Source organism: Neltuma alba, unplaced genomic scaffold (genome assembly GCF_004799145.2).
Source record: "Neltuma alba isolate B1F8T4 unplaced genomic scaffold, ASM479914v2 tig00012116_pilon, whole genome shotgun sequence".
NCBI lineage: Eukaryota > Viridiplantae > Streptophyta > Magnoliopsida > Fabales > Fabaceae > Neltuma > Neltuma alba.
In genome coordinates this window covers 508,553-525,936 of record NW_021636668.1, presented here as the reverse complement: position 1 = coordinate 525,936, position 17,384 = coordinate 508,553, and the positions used below count along the sequence as shown (strand labels likewise).

Here is a 17,384-nt window from a genome sequence, read left to right as displayed (position 1 = left end):
TATTGTTCAAATTATAAATAAAATTTAGGGAAAATGGCAACACACTTTTTTAATTTTTTTTAAATTTTTAATCTATATATCTATACAACTTATTATAAATCAAACTACTTCTATAAATTATAAATAGTACAATTTATTGTGGATTAAAATACTTTTTGACTACTAAATTTATAATGAAATTTTTCTCTAATTTATAATTAAAATACTATTTTATTCTTTAAATATAAAACTATTTTTAATATTTAAAGAATGAAATAATATAAAATTTATACTATGATTAATAAATCAAAAATGCCTTATTATAAATACTTTATAATTTATAAGAAGTAGTTTGATTTATAATGAGTTATAGATATACAGATTAAAAAGTATTTTTTTAGAGAAATAAATATATTAAAAATATTTTTTATAAGTTATAAATAATTTATTTTTTAAAAGTATAAAATAATTAATTGTTATAAAAAAACATGTTGTTAAATTTTAATCCTAGACTTATTATCTTATATCAGAACTTGTTTTTTAAAATGTATTGTGTTATCACTTGAAACAAAGTGTATTGTATAAATAAAAAAAACGTGTTATTAAATTTTAATCCCAAACTTGTTATTTTATAATCAGAACTTGTTATTTTAAATGTATTGTTGTTATTACCTGCAATAAAATTTATTGTTATAAAAAAAACATATTTTTTAAATTTTTTATTCTAGACGTGTTATTTTACAATCAGAACTTGTTATTTCCAAATGTATTGTTGTTATCACCTGGAACAAGAGTAAATGAGTTAACTTATATTTTTTTTTGCATCATAATGTTAATAAAAATTTGTTGGCTCAATGGTCATTCCTTATTTTGGGAAGCATTAGGTTGAGGGATCAAATCCCCCCAACCTCACTTCCCCCCAATTTAAAAAAAAACAGTTTAAAAAAAAAACAAAGGAAGACCGCCGGAAGCGGCCGCTGGCACGGAGCTCCGGCGGCCGGACGCGCCGGTTCCGGCCGCGCGACAGTGGCCGCAAGCGGGCCGTCGGAGCTCGGCGCCGTGGCCGGATTCCGGTGAGGCAGTGGCTTTCTTTTTAAAAAAAAATTAAAGAGGGGTATTTTGGTAATTTAGCCATGATTTCATAATTACAATTGAGACCGGGTCCCTCATAGTAATTTAGCATATTCAGGTGACCATAGAGTGATTTGCTAATTCGAGGGTTTTTATTTGTGATTTCCCTAAGAACAATCAATGTATAAAAATATAATTTTTTTTCAAAAATGCCCTCATTAATAAAGAGAGAGAATGAGAGAGAACAATTAAATTATTGAAAGAAAGAGAAGTGGGAGGGAGAGAGAGTGTGAGTTGGAGACAATAAATATGGGTAAAATAGGAAATCAACACAAAAAGTAGAGACAACTTTTAAGTGTCTCTTATATTTAGAAACATGCTATAAGCATCAAATGTCTCTTATAATAAAGAACGGAGGGAGTATAATTTACAAAGAATTATTTAAGAGCAATACTGACCAAATGCAATATTCTAGATCATTTGATACTTATTTTGAAGTTAAATTAATAGTCTCTAAATTGAGAGATAAATCAAGTAGAGTAACACAAAATTTTAGTAGGTATGACATTCATTGACCGCTCTCTCTCTCTCTATTACTCTCTCTTTCTCCCTCTAGACCATTTCACAAACTGCTTGTAGCTTTAATTTGAAAAATGTAAATCCTGATTTTAAATTACACCCGAACTCGTTAAAAAAATCCAAAAAAGCCTGGACGATGTAATAATGTTTTTATTAGAGAAATATACAAAATATAGTTTCTTTTAAGATTTACTCAAACAATATTTATTTTATGGTGTGAATTATAAATCGTAGAATAAATAGGCTCTAGCAAAAAGAAAGACTCTGACAAAAAAGAAGAAGAAGCCAATGGTGAGGCGAGAAATAAAAAAATGAAAAGCACGCGAAATAATCGGACAATACATTGCTTCTAGACTGGCTGGTTTATAAAAGGGACATGTGAGAGCACGCAGTTGTTGGGGGACACAAATTAAAGAATGGAACACAAAGAAAACAAAAACAAGCTATTACTACACGACTCTTAAATAGTGATTGATTTATTATTTATTATATGATAATATGCACGTAGCTGTTGGCACTCTATGTGTTGCCGTTGACACCCAAGATTTAACATAATCAGGATATATATGGTTTGAGACACAACCATGAAGGACCTATTTGTGATTTGGGAAAGTGAGATATCTGAATTATAACATTAATAATATATTACCTCTTATTCTTAATATAAGAGCTGGTTGAAAATTTATTTGGTCCTAAATATAAGAATTTAATTCATTTTGTCCCTCCAAAATTTATAATCTACTCTTCAAAGTATCCATATTGATTATACATGTTAAAGAGTTTCCATCCAAAATAGTCATGATTAAAATAGATATTTAAAACAATCATATTGTGATAAATAATTAACATAACTAATTTTCTTAATATTTTCAAATTAGTTAGTTAATTTTTTTTTTAAGAACCGGAGGTAGTATGAATTATGTCCTTACAAACTACGCTAACCCTTGTTGGCATTTTGTGTGTTGATAAACTGCAGATGTATGGTGTGATGTTAATGGCAAGTTGTCTCAGTGACAGTATCACCTATCATGCTTAAATAAGATTCCAAACTCAGTAGCATTTACGTGTCTGTGTAGATACATACTATCTATATGATTATATATAATATGAATAGGCCGTACAAAAACCTTAGATGGCTTATTTGATTTCTCGATAAACAGAAATATAACCAACTTGTGATTTGAATGTATGCAGAACCTTTTTTTTTTTTTTATACCACTAGATAGTGCACGTAAAAAATGGAATTCAGTGTGATTAGTTCATTGATTAATTCAAGCAATTTGGAATCACTCAGTTTTGGGCTTTAATTTGGCCCGTTCCCACAACACACACGCACAAAATATAAAGAGGAAGGAAGGAAATCGAGATCACGTCGGTGTGTTGTGGTCATGTTTGATATCCCATGACTTGCAGTATAATGAAGAGCTGACTAAATTCAAACCATGGCAGCCAATTAAATGCATCAATATTATTTGCTGCCAAAAAAAAAATTATTATATGAAAATTAAAATATATTTCTATTTCTTAATATAAAAACTAGTTGACTAATTTGAGTGAATTAAAAAAGTTCGCTAAATTAGTTATTTGTAATAAATGGATATTATCTTTCTTATTTTTTGCTAATCATAAGTATTAGTTAGAACTATCATTTGATGAAACTTTCAATATGTACAATTAATACAAGAATTACTTTGAAAAAATAAATAAATATGAGAAACAAAAGAATGGTGTCTTATATTTATGATTAAATTAAAAGTCAAATTGGAGGCAGTATGTAATTAAGTAACCCGAACGTAGTCCAAATTAACATGATCTGTGTCCCCGTCCTCTGGAGTCTATTCCACACCATTAATAATAATTACGATACATTTTCATCCAGCCACGAAAACCAAGCTGTTAGAATGCTGAAATGTCACGTACATCAGAATAAATAGTAGCCTTTATATTGTTGTAGATTATTTTTAAAAGGTAACACTTTAAATGTAATCAGAAGAGGAAGATAATTTCAATTTGACATTATGCTCCCCCGAGTTTTAAAATACTGAACTTCCACAAATTAGTGAACTCATTTTTTTTTTGGTCGAAATTACTGAACTTTTTCGAGTCCTTAATTATCTTCGTTGATAAAATTAAAAGAGGGGGTTTATGATGTTTGTAGTGAATTAATTTTGATTTACTTTAAGTTAGGGCGTTAGAGCTTTGATATAGGAGTGTATCAATTTAAGGGAACGAGCCGTTTGAATTCTACTGTTTCTAATCACTGAAGTTGTGGCAATTTTGTGGAATTGGTAGCTTGGTTCCATGATTCCGATCGAAGTAGTATTTTATAGAATGAGAAAATTAAAATATCTCATAAAAAAAAAAACTGTTTTTCTTTAAATCTATCAACACATCGGATTTAGATAATTTCCTAATATATGATATATTAACAAAAAAAATGTATAACTATATACATTTGGATTGCGGACAATTGCTCCGAAAATTAAATCAAATAATCTAGATAATTTATAGAGATACTTTCCGACTTAGATTATGTAATTAACCATACATCATAATTCAGGAAAGAATGAAAGATAGTAATACATAAATTTTAATTTATCATATCAGACTATTCTAAAAGATTGTTTTTAAAGAGTTTTTGGGTGAAAATCAAACATAATTTTAAAAGTAATTTTATGATATATGAAGTAAATACGTAAAAAGAGTTTTGTGTTGATTTTTGTAAAAGTACTTGTTTAATGTACTTCTACGATATTCCACCGCCCTCCAGTCTCACCGAACTTAGGAGAATATTTAGCCGTTACAAGAAAATCGAAGCACATACGAACCAATACATACAATCACAGCCTGTGAATAATCCAGCTGCTACATCAAGAAAAGATTCATAATTAATATGAAGTACCCTTGACGTGTGAACCCAGAAACAACATTAAGAACAGATCATTAATTCTTTTTTTTTTGGCTAAAGTATAGGTATCCTCCCATTGAAGGTAATCATATTCAAGACACCGTCGGATATTAAATGTAGACATCTCTCACAGTGGGGATTTGAACCTTGATTCGTCACGTTGTGAGGGACTAGTCTTTCTGCTAAACCCACCCCCCGTTGTAGAACATTAATTCATTATACTCCTCCGGTCCTTAATATAAGACCCATTTAACTAATTTGATTAGATCAAGGAAGTTAGGTAAATTAGTTAATTATAAGAAAAGTAACACATTTTTCCTAAACACCCATAATCATCTTTTTTAATACCCCATCTCCCTCTTCTATTTGATTATGGTTGAGGGAGTATCTATAGGGGTAATTTAGAGAAATTGATAATTGAGAAATGGGTCTTATATTTAAGACCAAAACCAACTCAAGAATTGGGTCCTATATTAAGGACCGGAGGAGTACTATACTATGAAGTACACTTCACTATATGTGTGTGTGTGTGTGAACCCAGAAACGTACGACATTACATACGTATTGAGAGTTTACAAGCCAAGTTATGACATTATGTACGTGACGCATGTTAAAATGCATATATCGTTTACATCGAATTGAATAATTCAACGGTACTAAATTACCACGAGAACATATTTACACATATATATTGATCAGTACTGCAAAAGTAGCTGAGTGAGTAATCTCTAAATCAACAAGCTGGGACTATGTAGGCCACAAGAACAGTGATATCATCGATCTTTCCACCTGCAAATTTTTTCCCAGCCTTGCGAGACGCTTCTGAAAAAGGGGTTTCTCCTAGTTTGTTCCTGGAATTGCACTGAGCAACTTCTGCTATAAGCCAAGCCAGTTCTTCAGGCGTCACCTTATCGTCGTCATCCTCACAGCTCAACTGTATATACCTCTCAATCTCTCTGGGATAAACATTATCAAATACTCCATCTGTCCCAAACACCACTATATCTCCGGACTCCACTTTCAGGGCAAATTCCTCGGCTTTCTCCGGCGTGTCGCTGTTCTTACCATTCCCAAGCTGATATGGCCTGTTGAACTCGTGCTGCTGCGTCGGCGATCGGAACACTAACTTGTTCTTTCTGAAGAGCATGAACCCACTATCTCCGACGTTCACAGCATGCAAGAAGTAGTATTTCTTCATAGGGTTTTTTTTCAGGGTGGCGATGCAGGCGGTGGAGGAGCCCTGGCTTTTTGTGTTGTCGAAGGCCTCGTCCAGTACGGTTCTAGGGTTAATGGATCCTTTTGGTTGGCGGACTGCGGAGAACAATGCGTTTTGCATGAGCTCACGGGAGTATTGGCCGGCGTCGATGCCTTTCCTGGACCATCCACCGACGCCGTCAGCCACGCCGACAGCATTCCGGTGGGTGCAGACGAAGTAGGAGTCTTCGCCTTGGGGCTTGTCAGGGTTGGGCTTTGGGTAGTAGGTTGCTCCGACGACCATCTTCAGATTTGGACGTTGATGATCATGAGAAGGCTTGAATATCGCCGGCCTCTTGGCCTGCCGGAAACATGGTTCAACTCCGGCGCGATGTTTCTTGATAATCATAGTTGAATGTTTTGTGGATGGAAAGGTACTCAGTACGACGAGGGTAGGGTTTAGCGTTGAGATTCACCTCAGAGATTAGGAAAGAGCAGAGATAAAGATTACTTTGATTTTAGAAAGTATTTAATTCCTTAATCAGTGAATGTTATATATAGGGATCGTGCATTAATTACTGATAAGATACTAACAAGATATTTCCATGGCCCGGATCGATAAGAATCTAAACGAGAACTCATAAAGAAAAGCATATTTTCGCCCACATGATGATGACTTTCTTGAGTTCCAAGAAATTACAATTGACCATTAAATTTGCTGGCTCTGAACTGCATATCCTCTCTTCATAAATTATATCGCTTAAAAACTCCTGTTGCAAATATAAACAATGCATGTGGATTAAATAAAATTATAATAAATATATAAGAAATTTGCACACCATAACACATAATATGATAAAAAGGGATAAAAAAAATGAATATTGGGGAGAAATCTCCGGCGCAACTATACAGAATGGTCTGATTAATTTAATGGTAGAGGTAATTTAATAAATGATTTAATCATTAGATAAGATGATTTAATAGCTTTTGGTAAAGAGTAAATGGAGTGTTTGGAAGCACCCAAAAATGTTCTTCTCTCAGAAGCACTTTTCCGCAAAATAAGACAAAATCCTCCATATTTATTACTTCGTATATCATAAAGCACTTTTAAAGTTATGGGTTATATTTTATACCCAAACACCCTCTGAGTAACAGTACTTATCAGTTATCACTACTACTCAAAAGTAAAACACTGTACTCAAAATGAAACACTGAAAGAGTGAAAAATAAATACAGACATGAAGTAATATATTTCACTTTATCATTGTTCGATTCACCTTAATCTCTTAACTAAACCGTTGATTTTATTCTTCATTACTTTAGTTTTGATATATAATGTTGATGAGTCGTCCCACTGAATGCAAAAGATAACTAACTACGGCTCTCAAACATCAGTAAATTAAAGTACTCTACTCCTCCGTCCTTAATATAAGACCCCATTTAACTATTTGATTAGATAAGGAAGTTAGTAAGTTAGTTAATTATAAGAAAAGTGACACTTCTTCCTAAAATCCATAATCATCTTTGTTTTAATACCCATCTCCTCCTCTTCTACTTAATTATGGTTGAGGGAGTTCCATAGGGTTACTTTAGAGAAAATTAATAAATATGAGAAATGGGTCTTATATTTAGGACCAAAACCAACTCAAGAATTGGGTCTTATATTAAGGACCGGAGGAGTATATAACTAGATTTATTCATCATATCAATTAATGAGATTTTTGGCCAAAAAATAACGAGATTAACGTGCCATCAATTAAAATAAAACGCCGACACATTATATCCTAAGGATAAACAATGAAACAATAAGCTAAGTTGGATGTTAAGTTATAGAATTCAAAATCTATTTAGATTTCCTTTTCCAAATTCATCCAAGAGGCTCAAATTTACTCTTCTCAGATTTGGCCAATCCAATATAATAGCATTGAACAAAGAATTGAATAAATATAAGCACTGGAGAAAAAGAGGGGGGGAAAAAGTTGATCAGCAGTTGTCACATTCTAGCCCCGTGGTTATGGGTAACCTCGCGGTTAATTTCAGTTATCCATAGCATTAACCGCCGTAATTTGTCCCAGTTTGGGATCAAATTTCAAACAATCCACATGTGTTGGTCACACATGGTCTAAATCATCACAATAAAACTCAAACTCAAATATTAAATATGTCAAATTAAACAATAAACATAAAGAAAAGGGACGAGAGAAGAAAGTGAGGGAGCGTTTTGTCGAAGTTCTTCTTGATCCGCGCACCCCCCCCCCCCCCCCCCCCAATACTTACTCTTAAGCTTCTATTCAACCAAGCCAATGAAATAACTTGTGAATAATGATCATATAACTTCATATATTAAACAAATTAATTTTAATTTGACCACTTAATAAATTGTTTATCAAATTTCACTTGACTAATTTCATGCCTTGAATTGATTTCGATTTGATTAGCTTAGAGCAATGGGCATATCCAAATTTTTTAGAAAGGACAGTAATCAAACGATTTTCTATCTATAGATAACGATTCAACAGTAAAGAAAAAGAAATTAATTATTTTATTTTTACACAGCGTATCGATTGAATGATATTGATGATTTATTATTGCTTAATTTATTGTAATTTAAGTAGAAATTTTTATTTCATTTAACTGACAAGTTCAAGAATATGATATTTTTAATTAAGACTACCACTTACGAAGAAATGATCATTATTTCCGCCTCATAAACAAGAAAGAGGAAGAATTTATCATAATCTAAAATCAATGATTCTATGCAAAATAAAATTAAGATCGAAAGTTTAACAAAAAAAATAGAAATAAAGAATCAATCCAGAATGATCAGGTGAAATCTTGGACCCAAAAAAAAAAATCAGGTGAAATCCAAAAAGAAGCTTTAAAATTACAATTTAAGAACAATCCAATATGACAATAAAACCTCAAATAAAACTTCCTATATTGCATTAAATCCAAGATGACATTTTAAATTTAAATCCCAGTGATATTAGGCAAAAAACAAGAATCAAAAAACCATGAGGCCATATTAAAAACCCAAAAGCCCACAACCCTTTTTCCCCTGTGAACTAACTGTGACAGATGCGAAAAGTACTCGCTACTCGTTGGTCTTACGAGAGAAAGCGGGGGAAGAGCGAAACTAAACTGCGAGGGCATTTCAGTTTGTGCTAAGAAAGCGAGAGAAAATGGCGGTGGATGAACCCCCAAAGCCTACCGTTACCGGCAATCAAATCAATGACGGCGATCAGAATGGGGAGGAGCAAGGAGAGATCGTTCGAGATGATGGCTCCGCGTCTTCCAAGCTACCGACGGCGATGGTCCGACAGCCTCATCCGCTTGAGCATTCTTGGACCTTCTGGTTCGATAATCCCTCTGCCAAGTCCAAGCAAGCCGCCTGGGGAAGCTCTATCCGGCCCGTTTATACCTTTGCAACTGTGGAGGAGTTTTGGGGTTTCTGGTTTTCATTCTTCAATTTTATTCTTTGAATGGATGCTGATAAAACAGATTGGAAGATATACCGAGGATTATAGCGTAATTCTTAGATTTGAGTTTCTACATCAGTTTTCTTTTCATTATTCGCCCCCTATCTTCTTCTTAAACATTCTATACTTAAAAATATGGATTAAATTGTCTTCCATCTCTCTCATTTGTTGTATGAATTTGAGCATTCCCATACTCTCTAATCATGAATTGATAACATATAATGCATAAGTAACGAGAGAGGAAATTGGACATCTATATAAAAAGAAGAAGTATTGAACCTTGCATATCATTTTATTTTCTGTTCGATGGTTTATTCTCTCTCTGTAGAGGATCCAGTTTGAACTTCTTGTCAGGATTCTCGTCAGTACGTATGTATTAAAGGAAGAGGGGATGGTGTGATTCTTCTTTTCCCTCTGTTCTGGCGTTCCCTTTGTCCTACTGTGTCGACATTGTGGTGTCTTGAATCTTATATGATACGTCCCTGCTCTTTTTCCTTTTCGTACATATAAGGTCCATTTCAAGGTCCACATTCTGGCATCCTATCCGCTTAGAATATGATGCACATAGAATAAAAATTGATTAAAAATGTTTTTATGGTAGCTCATGAATCATCAGATCGGGCATGATCTTTACTATCCTTAGGCCATGATTCCCAGCCTCAACTACATGTTTCGCCATCAATTATGATCTTCATTACTCTTGTTACTTGGTTGTTGCTAGAAATTCACTGTAGCATGTTCAAATCCAAGGAAAATATTTATTTGCTTTCATTGACTGATAATTTCGTTCAATATATCTTCGTTCAGTGTATACAACAACATACATCATCCAAGCAAGTTGGCCGTGGGAGCAGACTTCCACTGTTTTAAATACAAAATTGAGCCAAAGTGGGAGGACCCTGTTTGTGCTAATGGTGGAAAATGGACTGTTACTTTTTCTAGGGGAAAATCTGATACATGTTGGTTATATACGGTATGCTCTGGAATCTCTATCATTTTTTTTTTTTGTGATAAGAATCTCTATCATTTTACGATTAACATTAAGGGCCCTTAGTCCACAAGAAGCTCTGATAAACTAATATTTTGTGTTTTGTGTTTTGTCACATCTAGTTGCTGGCAATGATTGGAGAACAGTTTGACCATGGAGAGGAAATTTGTGGCGCTGTTGTAAATGTCAGAAATAGGCAGGAAAAAATTGCTATCTGGACTAGAAACGCTTCAAATGAAGCAGCTCAGGTGCAAACTGTATTGTCATTGTTATATTGTTTTTTCAGAGGAAAAAGCAAAATTTACCGAATCAGTTACAATTGTTCAATTCTTATGATAATGTGCAATTCAAATTTCAAGGATTTAAGATCATTTGAGCAGTTTTCTTTTTCTTTTTTTTTTTTTTTTAAAGAGTTCTCATCGGTTGCTCATATTTGTAATTACTAATAATCACAAAACGTTGGGCCATCCTGAGCTTTAAGCTGCATCACAAAGTTTGATCTCGATGTCCCCCAATTTTCTCCTTGGTACCGTCCGTTTCTTCCACTTGACTCCCAAAACTCACTGCAGTATGCTTGAAACTTTCTATCCTATGACTGGTTGAAGTGCCTTATTTTAAGTAAGGTGGTTTAAGAGAAGTGGCTAACTAAATAGCGTTGGTTTCCGGCTGTATGACGTTTTCTTCTTTAATTGCTTAGAAAAAGTATTTAGATAGATATTTGGTTTTTATTGTGAAAGTTTAGGCAGTTGGGGAAAATATTGTGAAATTGTGTCTGAGCCTCAAGAGGTGAAGCCTGATAGCCAATAGATGACGGGTTTAGCAAGTAGCTGGGTCACATGATAAATTTAGGAGTAGATGGCACTTCTTTTCCTTGTACGTGGGAGGTTTGTGTTATCCTGAAGTTATAAATGATAACTTTTACCATGCCTCTGGAATATTCTGTATATAATATTCCACAGCTGACTAGCTTGTGATATGTGTAATGCCCCATGGGGGGGGGGGTAACATAGTATATGCTATAGCTGAATAAAAACTGCCACGATATTCCTTTTTCCAGGTCTGCGGGTCTGCATTTGTTGAGTATAATTTGCCGATTCTTATGCCAGTTCATGAATGTCTTCTTATTGCAGATAAGCATTGGAAAACAGTGGAAAGAATTTCTTGATTACAATGACCAAATTGGCTTCATCTTCCATGTAAGACTGTTTATGCTTGTTCGGCATTTTATCAGAAGCCAGGGCCTAACCGGGTTAGTTTTCAATTTATTGGTTGCTAATTCTCCAGGAGGATGCTAAGAAGCACGACAGAGCTGCTAAAAATAAATATTTCATATGAACCCTACACCAATTCTCTTGGCAAGGTTTGGATATGCCTCCAACATACTTGAGCTGGTTTTCTTTAGTTCTCTTTTGTCTTGAAAGCTACTCTGGGTTCTGCTTCCTGAGATTTATTGCATCTAGAAGGCATTCCTTCATTAATACAGTGGTTTCCGTCTATAATCGGTGAGCTTTGTAGGGAACACTACAATTTGGCACCCGGGTAAACTCTAGATAGCCCTTTTTTTTTTGGGGCCACTGCTGGCAAAACGGGCTTGTTGGGCAAAGGAAGATAGTATTGGTTCAGTACATGAAGATATCCTCCAGGACCTCGCTGTATAAAGAGCAAGGACTTTGAGATACTGCAATTTTAGTTCTAATGTGTAGCGGTAGTACCGACTAATAGGGAAGCTGGGAAGGGGTGCTATGGAAGAATTCTGGAGACACCAACAGTCACCATTTTATCTGAATAAATACAACTTGCACGTGTTTGCCTCCGTTTCTTGTCCTTTCAAAATCCGCTTACGGCAATTTCTCTGTTTTTTGGCCTGCTCAAGCTGTACCAAACGCATCTTAATCCATGATCAGCAACAAAATTCCAGGTTAAACAACAGAAAATCTCAATTTTCAGAAGGATTAAAGTGCTAATGCTAACATAACAGGCATATCATTAATGAATCATTCCACGATAAAATATAGACTATTGCTTCTTTTTTTCCCTTTTATAATCTCTCCCACTGAAGTTTCAGTTGAGGCAGAGAACTTTGCATTTACAAATATGTTTCCCCCGTCAAAAAGGTATTAACAAAGAGAGCAGGAAGAACAGTACAAGGTGTATCAAAACAAAATTTGCCCTTCTTCCCAATTTCCAATCAGAACCTCATCATCATCTTCTGCTTTAAACTCATCCTTTATAAACAAGCCAAGACGCTCCAATGAGTAACCAAGCTGAGATTGTTCTGGTTTCTCCGTTGCAACTGCGGAGCCATGCAAGGTACACCCGCTGAGAATTTCAAGCTCTTTCAGAATCTCCAAGTTATGTTCTATATCAACAGTTCTTTCCACCTGAATAGGACATCAGAGTGAGCCTCTTCGTTTCAAGATGAATTATTGAAAAATTTTGCTACAAAAATGTATGAGAACAGAACCTTTTGAATTGCCATTCGTGCGGCTTCCCTTTCTTTCTCCCTTTGTTGCTTCAATTGTTCCTCAGCCCTCATCTTTGCAGCAGATTCAGCAGCTTTGATTTGGGCTTCAATTCTGGCTCTTTCTGTTATTTAAAGTGCAGCATTTTGTGAATGACATAACGATTCGCATCAATCAAGCAAGAAGTGACACTCCAACGAATCTTTCAAGCCCAATGAGGACAACCAATCCCAGTCAAATTAGGACCAAAAAATAAGCATTTGGCATCCAACAGTTACGTGCAAGGGAAAAGACTACAGCTAACGTCACTTTGAAAACACACTATGCATATTAGGCTAGATTAAAACGGTAGGTTGAACTTGAATGGACGTCCTAGGTTGCATTTTTATCTCAAAATGATAAATTACGAACCCAAGTGACTTATTAACCCACCAACAAGTGTGACCAGCAACAACCCAATCATTAGCCACTTCAAATACCCTAGTATGAGGTTACAAGTATAACAAGAGTCACCCAACTAGTACTCGTTAAATCCCCGACGAACAGAAATTTAAAAAAAAAAATGTTACAAAATACAAAACACACAAATATATTGTGTTTTATTCACCTTCACTTTGTATTCTTTCCAATCTCTCCTTTTGCTGCTGCAATTTCACATGATCAGCTTTGTCTCCCTAAACAAATATGGAAAACGCATTAAGATAACAGAGCAAATTCAAAGCCTCCCTACATTTAAGGCATGAAAAGATTTTTAAATACCATCGACAGAAGCCTTACATGATCCAGAAGAGTCTTTTGCTGTGCTTTCAGGATGGTATCTGCAAAACGGCGCTTCAGAATTGCAGCTCGAAGGGCCTTCTTGGGTGACATTTGCGCATCCATGATGGGATTGCTCGATACTGGAATAGAAGAAGCAAAAACAAGTACCACTAAGTACCATTCTACAACGCAAAAGCAACAATTCATCAAAACATCTAAGAAAAGCTGACCTTCTACAGAGGAAGCATCCATAGCAGGATCTGTAAGAGGAGAGCTAGGGGACAGACGTTCACTATCCACAGCACTTACAGCCCCTTTGCATAATGTCAACACCATGCATATTTAATAAGATAGGAACACCTAGAAGATGACATATCATAAATTATAAAATCGTCTCACCATCAAAGTCAGGATCCAACTTCCCCTGCGACGGTGTACCTTTAGCGGGGCAATTCTGGAATTTGATACAAACATTTTTAGATTCAAATGTAGAGTTAGAGTTCCAAAAGCTGCAGCCTACTCATGTTATACAACAATTTCATTATCAATACCCGTTCCAAAGCTTCAGCGCCACTCATATTCCCTCCTTCAGATCCTTCAGATTTAAGTAAACCAATGTTAAAATATAAAAGCCCACAAGGGACAAAACGGCATAATCAAAGAGAAGCTGACAAAAGATTGTCAATTACCTGATGACACGCGTGTTGAATCACCAGAAACGACACCATGGCTTGCAGTGTCCCCAGAAATGTTAGCCTTGTGTGTGACATGACTCAATGAAGGACAAGGCTTCGCAGAGACAGAAGGACGTTCCTCATTACTGTTATCTTTGCTTCCTATAAAACACAAAGCTCTTAGGTCGCATGCAGAACCATACGATTGCACTTCACTCTTTGGTTTTATGCCTTACCTTTGTGTATGTTTTTCAGTATCAATTTGCAGGGAATATGTGATGATTTAGAAACCACCACCTACAAGAAAAGCAATTAGAGTTATTTAGAAAAATACCTCTCAACAAACATATAGCAAATAAAAGATGCATGCCACAACAAATTGACCACAGGGAACTCTGCAGAAACCACATATTTTATTCAATCCATTCATACAAAATGCCTTGAAATCTTGCATGTTCAGTATTTCAAGCTTCAAGAAAGCAGCAATTACTTTATCATCTCTTGCAGTCAACGAATTACTCCTCTGCATGCCTTTCTGTTCAGATAACTGCTGAGACTTTCTTGGCAAGATATCTTTTTGCACAGGAGGCACCACAGTACCACTTTTTCTCACGTTTTCCATAGTTGTTCCAGCCATACATTTTCCATCGCCATCACCACACTTCCATTTTTTATCCAAGTCTTTCCATCTTCTCTCAAAGGACCTATTGAGTTCCTTTGCCATCAGATGAACATCATTACCAGGAGGATTATATCTCATTGCATTTGAAAAGGTGAGTCTAACATCAGCTGCAAACTCCTCAGCGCCAGCATACAAATTTTTCTCCAACTTGCTTTTAATTGTGCCTAAATCCATGGGTTCGGATATAACTGAAAAATAATCTGGAATGTTCAAAGCTACAGGATCCACTGGCTTACTAAAAACCCAGCTATATGGATGAGATGTTAGACTCTTCAGAATAGTAGCACACTGTAGAGAAGCTTTCCGTTCCATCTTCTGCCTCTTCTCCTTTTGGCCCTCATAACTCCCAGGTGGTCCTCGCTTGTTGGAACCCGGTACAGAGGACCTTTCCTTTAAATTATAGAGCCCAGCGTCATCAGTACGGTCCACTTTCTGGTCAAGCTCACATTTTGTCCCGGGATTAACTTCTATCCTTTTGGTGGAGAACTTTATCTTCAACTTTGTACTTGGAACTATAGTTTCTGTCGCAATCATAGTGATGGACTAAACAAAGATGCTACGGGGCACAGCCTATATTTCTAAATTGTCAAACGCCAAAGGACTTCAATCAATTACAGCAAATAACAGCCAGCAAGCAAAGCTATTTTAAGGGATCACAGCTCAATTAAATTGCCCAACTCCAGAAATTGATCAAACTGACAGGGGGTAGGTGGAAACTCTACAGAAAAAAATTATCCATAGGTCAGTATTACTGCAGCTAGCGAAAAATTGTATCAGAGGAAGGAAAAAAAACCAAACTGAACTTCCTGCGTGAATAAACTACGATAAAATCACAGGTTCGGAATCCCAGAAACATATATATCCGATCCACTAAACCACCCGTGCAAAAAGGGGGAAATCGCATGGCTATCGATTAAGAAGCGGAAAAGAAAAGTCCGCTTCCTAATCCCTTCGAACCAGGGGATTACACAAGTAAAGCAGATCAAAGCATTTTCAAAAATCGTGAGTTTCACAAACCAAATCCGAGAAATACCAAAATGACCCCAAATTCCAATCCAACTCGTGAGCCACTTAGCTCGGCAACCTAAACAATCAAGCACCTCACACCAAATAACAGAAAATGGCGCGCCTGCATATAAATAAATTAGGGCTCCAAAAGAACATTACCTGCATGACACCGGAGAAGAGCAAAACTGTAGATGGATCAGGAAGAAAACGGGTACATCGAGAGAGGGCTATAAAGCCCCCTCACAGACGGACGCAGAGTGAACGGAAAGAGCAAGCAGCTGGAAGCTTGGGTTCAACAGTGTGACTGAAAAGATTTAGGGTTTTTCCCTTTCCCACTCGACGCGCGAGTTTTTCTTTTACACCGAGAGGACAGCGTTTGGCCCTATGTAATATTTAATGTTAAAAAGGCAAAAATCATTGGGATCTCCGACAAGGCGGCGCCAAATCCTGAATTACCTTTTCTGCCCCTCCCTCGTATTCTCACTCAGATCAATTTTTCCTGTGCGGTAAATTTGGAATCGAGAACGGGGTTAAAAGCAAGAGAGAATAATTGGTGAAGTAATGGTTCTGAAGTTTAGATTATCAGTACGTTGTATTTTTTTTTTATATAGAAACCAGGTGGTATCCCCTGACTGATAGTTAAAGATTAATCCTTTCAAGGGATAGAGATCACTGAAGTGGGTTTTGCATCTCCAGCAAAGTTTTTTCTGTGCACACGGCTTAGTTTGAACCCAAGACATCATGTTTAAAGGACCCAGCTATCTACCAACTGTGCCAGGCTTTATTAGTACTCCTCCGGTCCTTAATATAGGACCCTTTTGACTATTTTGATTAAATTAAGGATGTTAGTTAAGTTAGATAATAAATACAAATATCCCAAAATACCCTCAGTTTACACTTCTAAAAAGAAACTGACATTTGAAAAAAATTCAAGTCTGGTTAACTCGCCTCCTCCGGTACCAACATCGTCCAAGTTCTCCTGGCTCACACACCGTCCGAGTTGTCGGTCTCACTCATTAAATTAATTTTTTTTTGTTAGCGAGAGGGTGTAACTTAATTCAATGTTTTGTTTCTGTTTCTTTATTTGTTTTTAATTTTCCTGTTTATAAGAAAAAAGAATTAATTTTTTTTCTTCGGGCAGGAACTTTTTCTGTTTGATTGGCTAAAATATAAATAGAAGATTATATTTTCTGGGCACAAAGAAAATAGATAGTATGATTATTATTATGTTATTCCTAGGAGGTAAAAAAATCCAATTACCTTGAATGGGTATTTGTATGAAAATATTTTTTTAAATGTTTAAATTATTTTATTAAAAATATGAAATGGTAGAATTGATGTATGTGTGGAATTAATGAGTAATAAGTATTCATTCACTTTATAAAATATATAGGTGTATTATTAATGAATAATGAGTATTATTGTGGTATTTAATTATCTAATAGGGGTAATTTAGGAAAGAATGAAAAAATATGAGAAAGGGGTCCTATATTTAGGACCAAGATCAACCTTCTAATTGGGTCTTATATTAAGAACCGGAGGAGTACTTTTTATCATTTTTAATTAAAGCGTAGATTTTGTTTAAAATTTTTAGTCTTGAC

General features: G+C 35.3%; 3 protein-coding genes across 3 annotated transcripts; 1 reads left to right on the top strand and 2 right to left on the bottom strand.

The window, feature by feature from the left end:
- Positions 1-5,270: 5,270 nt before the first annotated feature.
- Positions 5,271-6,140, bottom strand: LOC114722910 (probable protein phosphatase 2C 55). Its single transcript, XM_028909031.1, has one exon. The coding sequence runs from the start codon at positions 6,138-6,140 to the stop codon at positions 5,271-5,273; it is 870 nt and encodes a 289-aa protein (XP_028764864.1).
- Positions 6,141-8,886: 2,746 nt separating this feature from the next.
- LOC114722953 (eukaryotic translation initiation factor 4E-1-like) lies at positions 8,887-11,917 on the top strand. Its single transcript, XM_028909073.1, has 5 exons — positions 8,887-9,185; positions 10,018-10,183; positions 10,321-10,446; positions 11,329-11,394; positions 11,483-11,917. The coding sequence occupies exons 1-5, from the start codon at positions 8,914-8,916 to the stop codon at positions 11,531-11,533; spliced, it is 681 nt and encodes a 226-aa protein (XP_028764906.1). The 5' UTR covers positions 8,887-8,913; the 3' UTR covers positions 11,534-11,917.
- A 202-nt stretch (positions 11,918-12,119) lies between these two features.
- LOC114722952 (transcription factor GTE12-like) lies at positions 12,120-16,119 on the bottom strand. The gene is made up of 11 exons (XM_028909072.1): positions 15,943-16,119; positions 14,584-15,493; positions 14,330-14,390; positions 14,109-14,255; positions 13,971-14,014; positions 13,819-13,873; positions 13,650-13,733; positions 13,438-13,559; positions 13,268-13,334; positions 12,663-12,784; positions 12,120-12,579 (listed from the first exon to the last, which is right to left on the bottom strand). Exons 2-11 carry the CDS (start codon positions 15,307-15,309, stop codon positions 12,352-12,354), a joined length of 1,656 nt encoding a protein of 551 aa, XP_028764905.1. The 5' UTR covers positions 15,310-15,493; positions 15,943-16,119; the 3' UTR covers positions 12,120-12,351.
- Positions 16,120-17,384: the final 1,265 nt, after the last annotated feature.

Bases quoted from the DNA above. Each gene is read 5' to 3' on its own strand.
- LOC114722910 (XM_028909031.1), bottom strand. From the start codon at position 6,140: ATGATTATCAAGAAACATCGCGCCGGAGTTGAACCATGTTTCCGGCAG.
- LOC114722953 (XM_028909073.1), top strand. From the start codon at position 8,914: ATGGCGGTGGATGAACCCCCAAAGCCTACCGTTACCGGCAATCAAATC. The intron at 9,186-10,017 runs GTTTTCATTCTT...ATCTTCGTTCAG, and splicing joins GAGGAGTTTTGGGGTTTCTG to TGTATACAACAACATACATC. The intron at 10,184-10,320 runs GTATGCTCTGGA...TGTCACATCTAG, and splicing joins ATACATGTTGGTTATATACG to TTGCTGGCAATGATTGGAGA.
- LOC114722952 (XM_028909072.1), bottom strand. From the start codon at position 15,309: ATGATTGCGACAGAAACTATAGTTCCAAGTACAAAGTTGAAGATAAAG. The intron at 14,391-14,583 runs GTAATTGCTGCT...CTTTTCTTGTAG, and splicing joins TGACTGCAAGAGATGATAAA to GTGGTGGTTTCTAAATCATC. The intron at 13,874-13,970 runs GTATTGATAATG...ATCAAATTCCAG, and splicing joins GCGCTGAAGCTTTGGAACGG to AATTGCCCCGCTAAAGGTAC.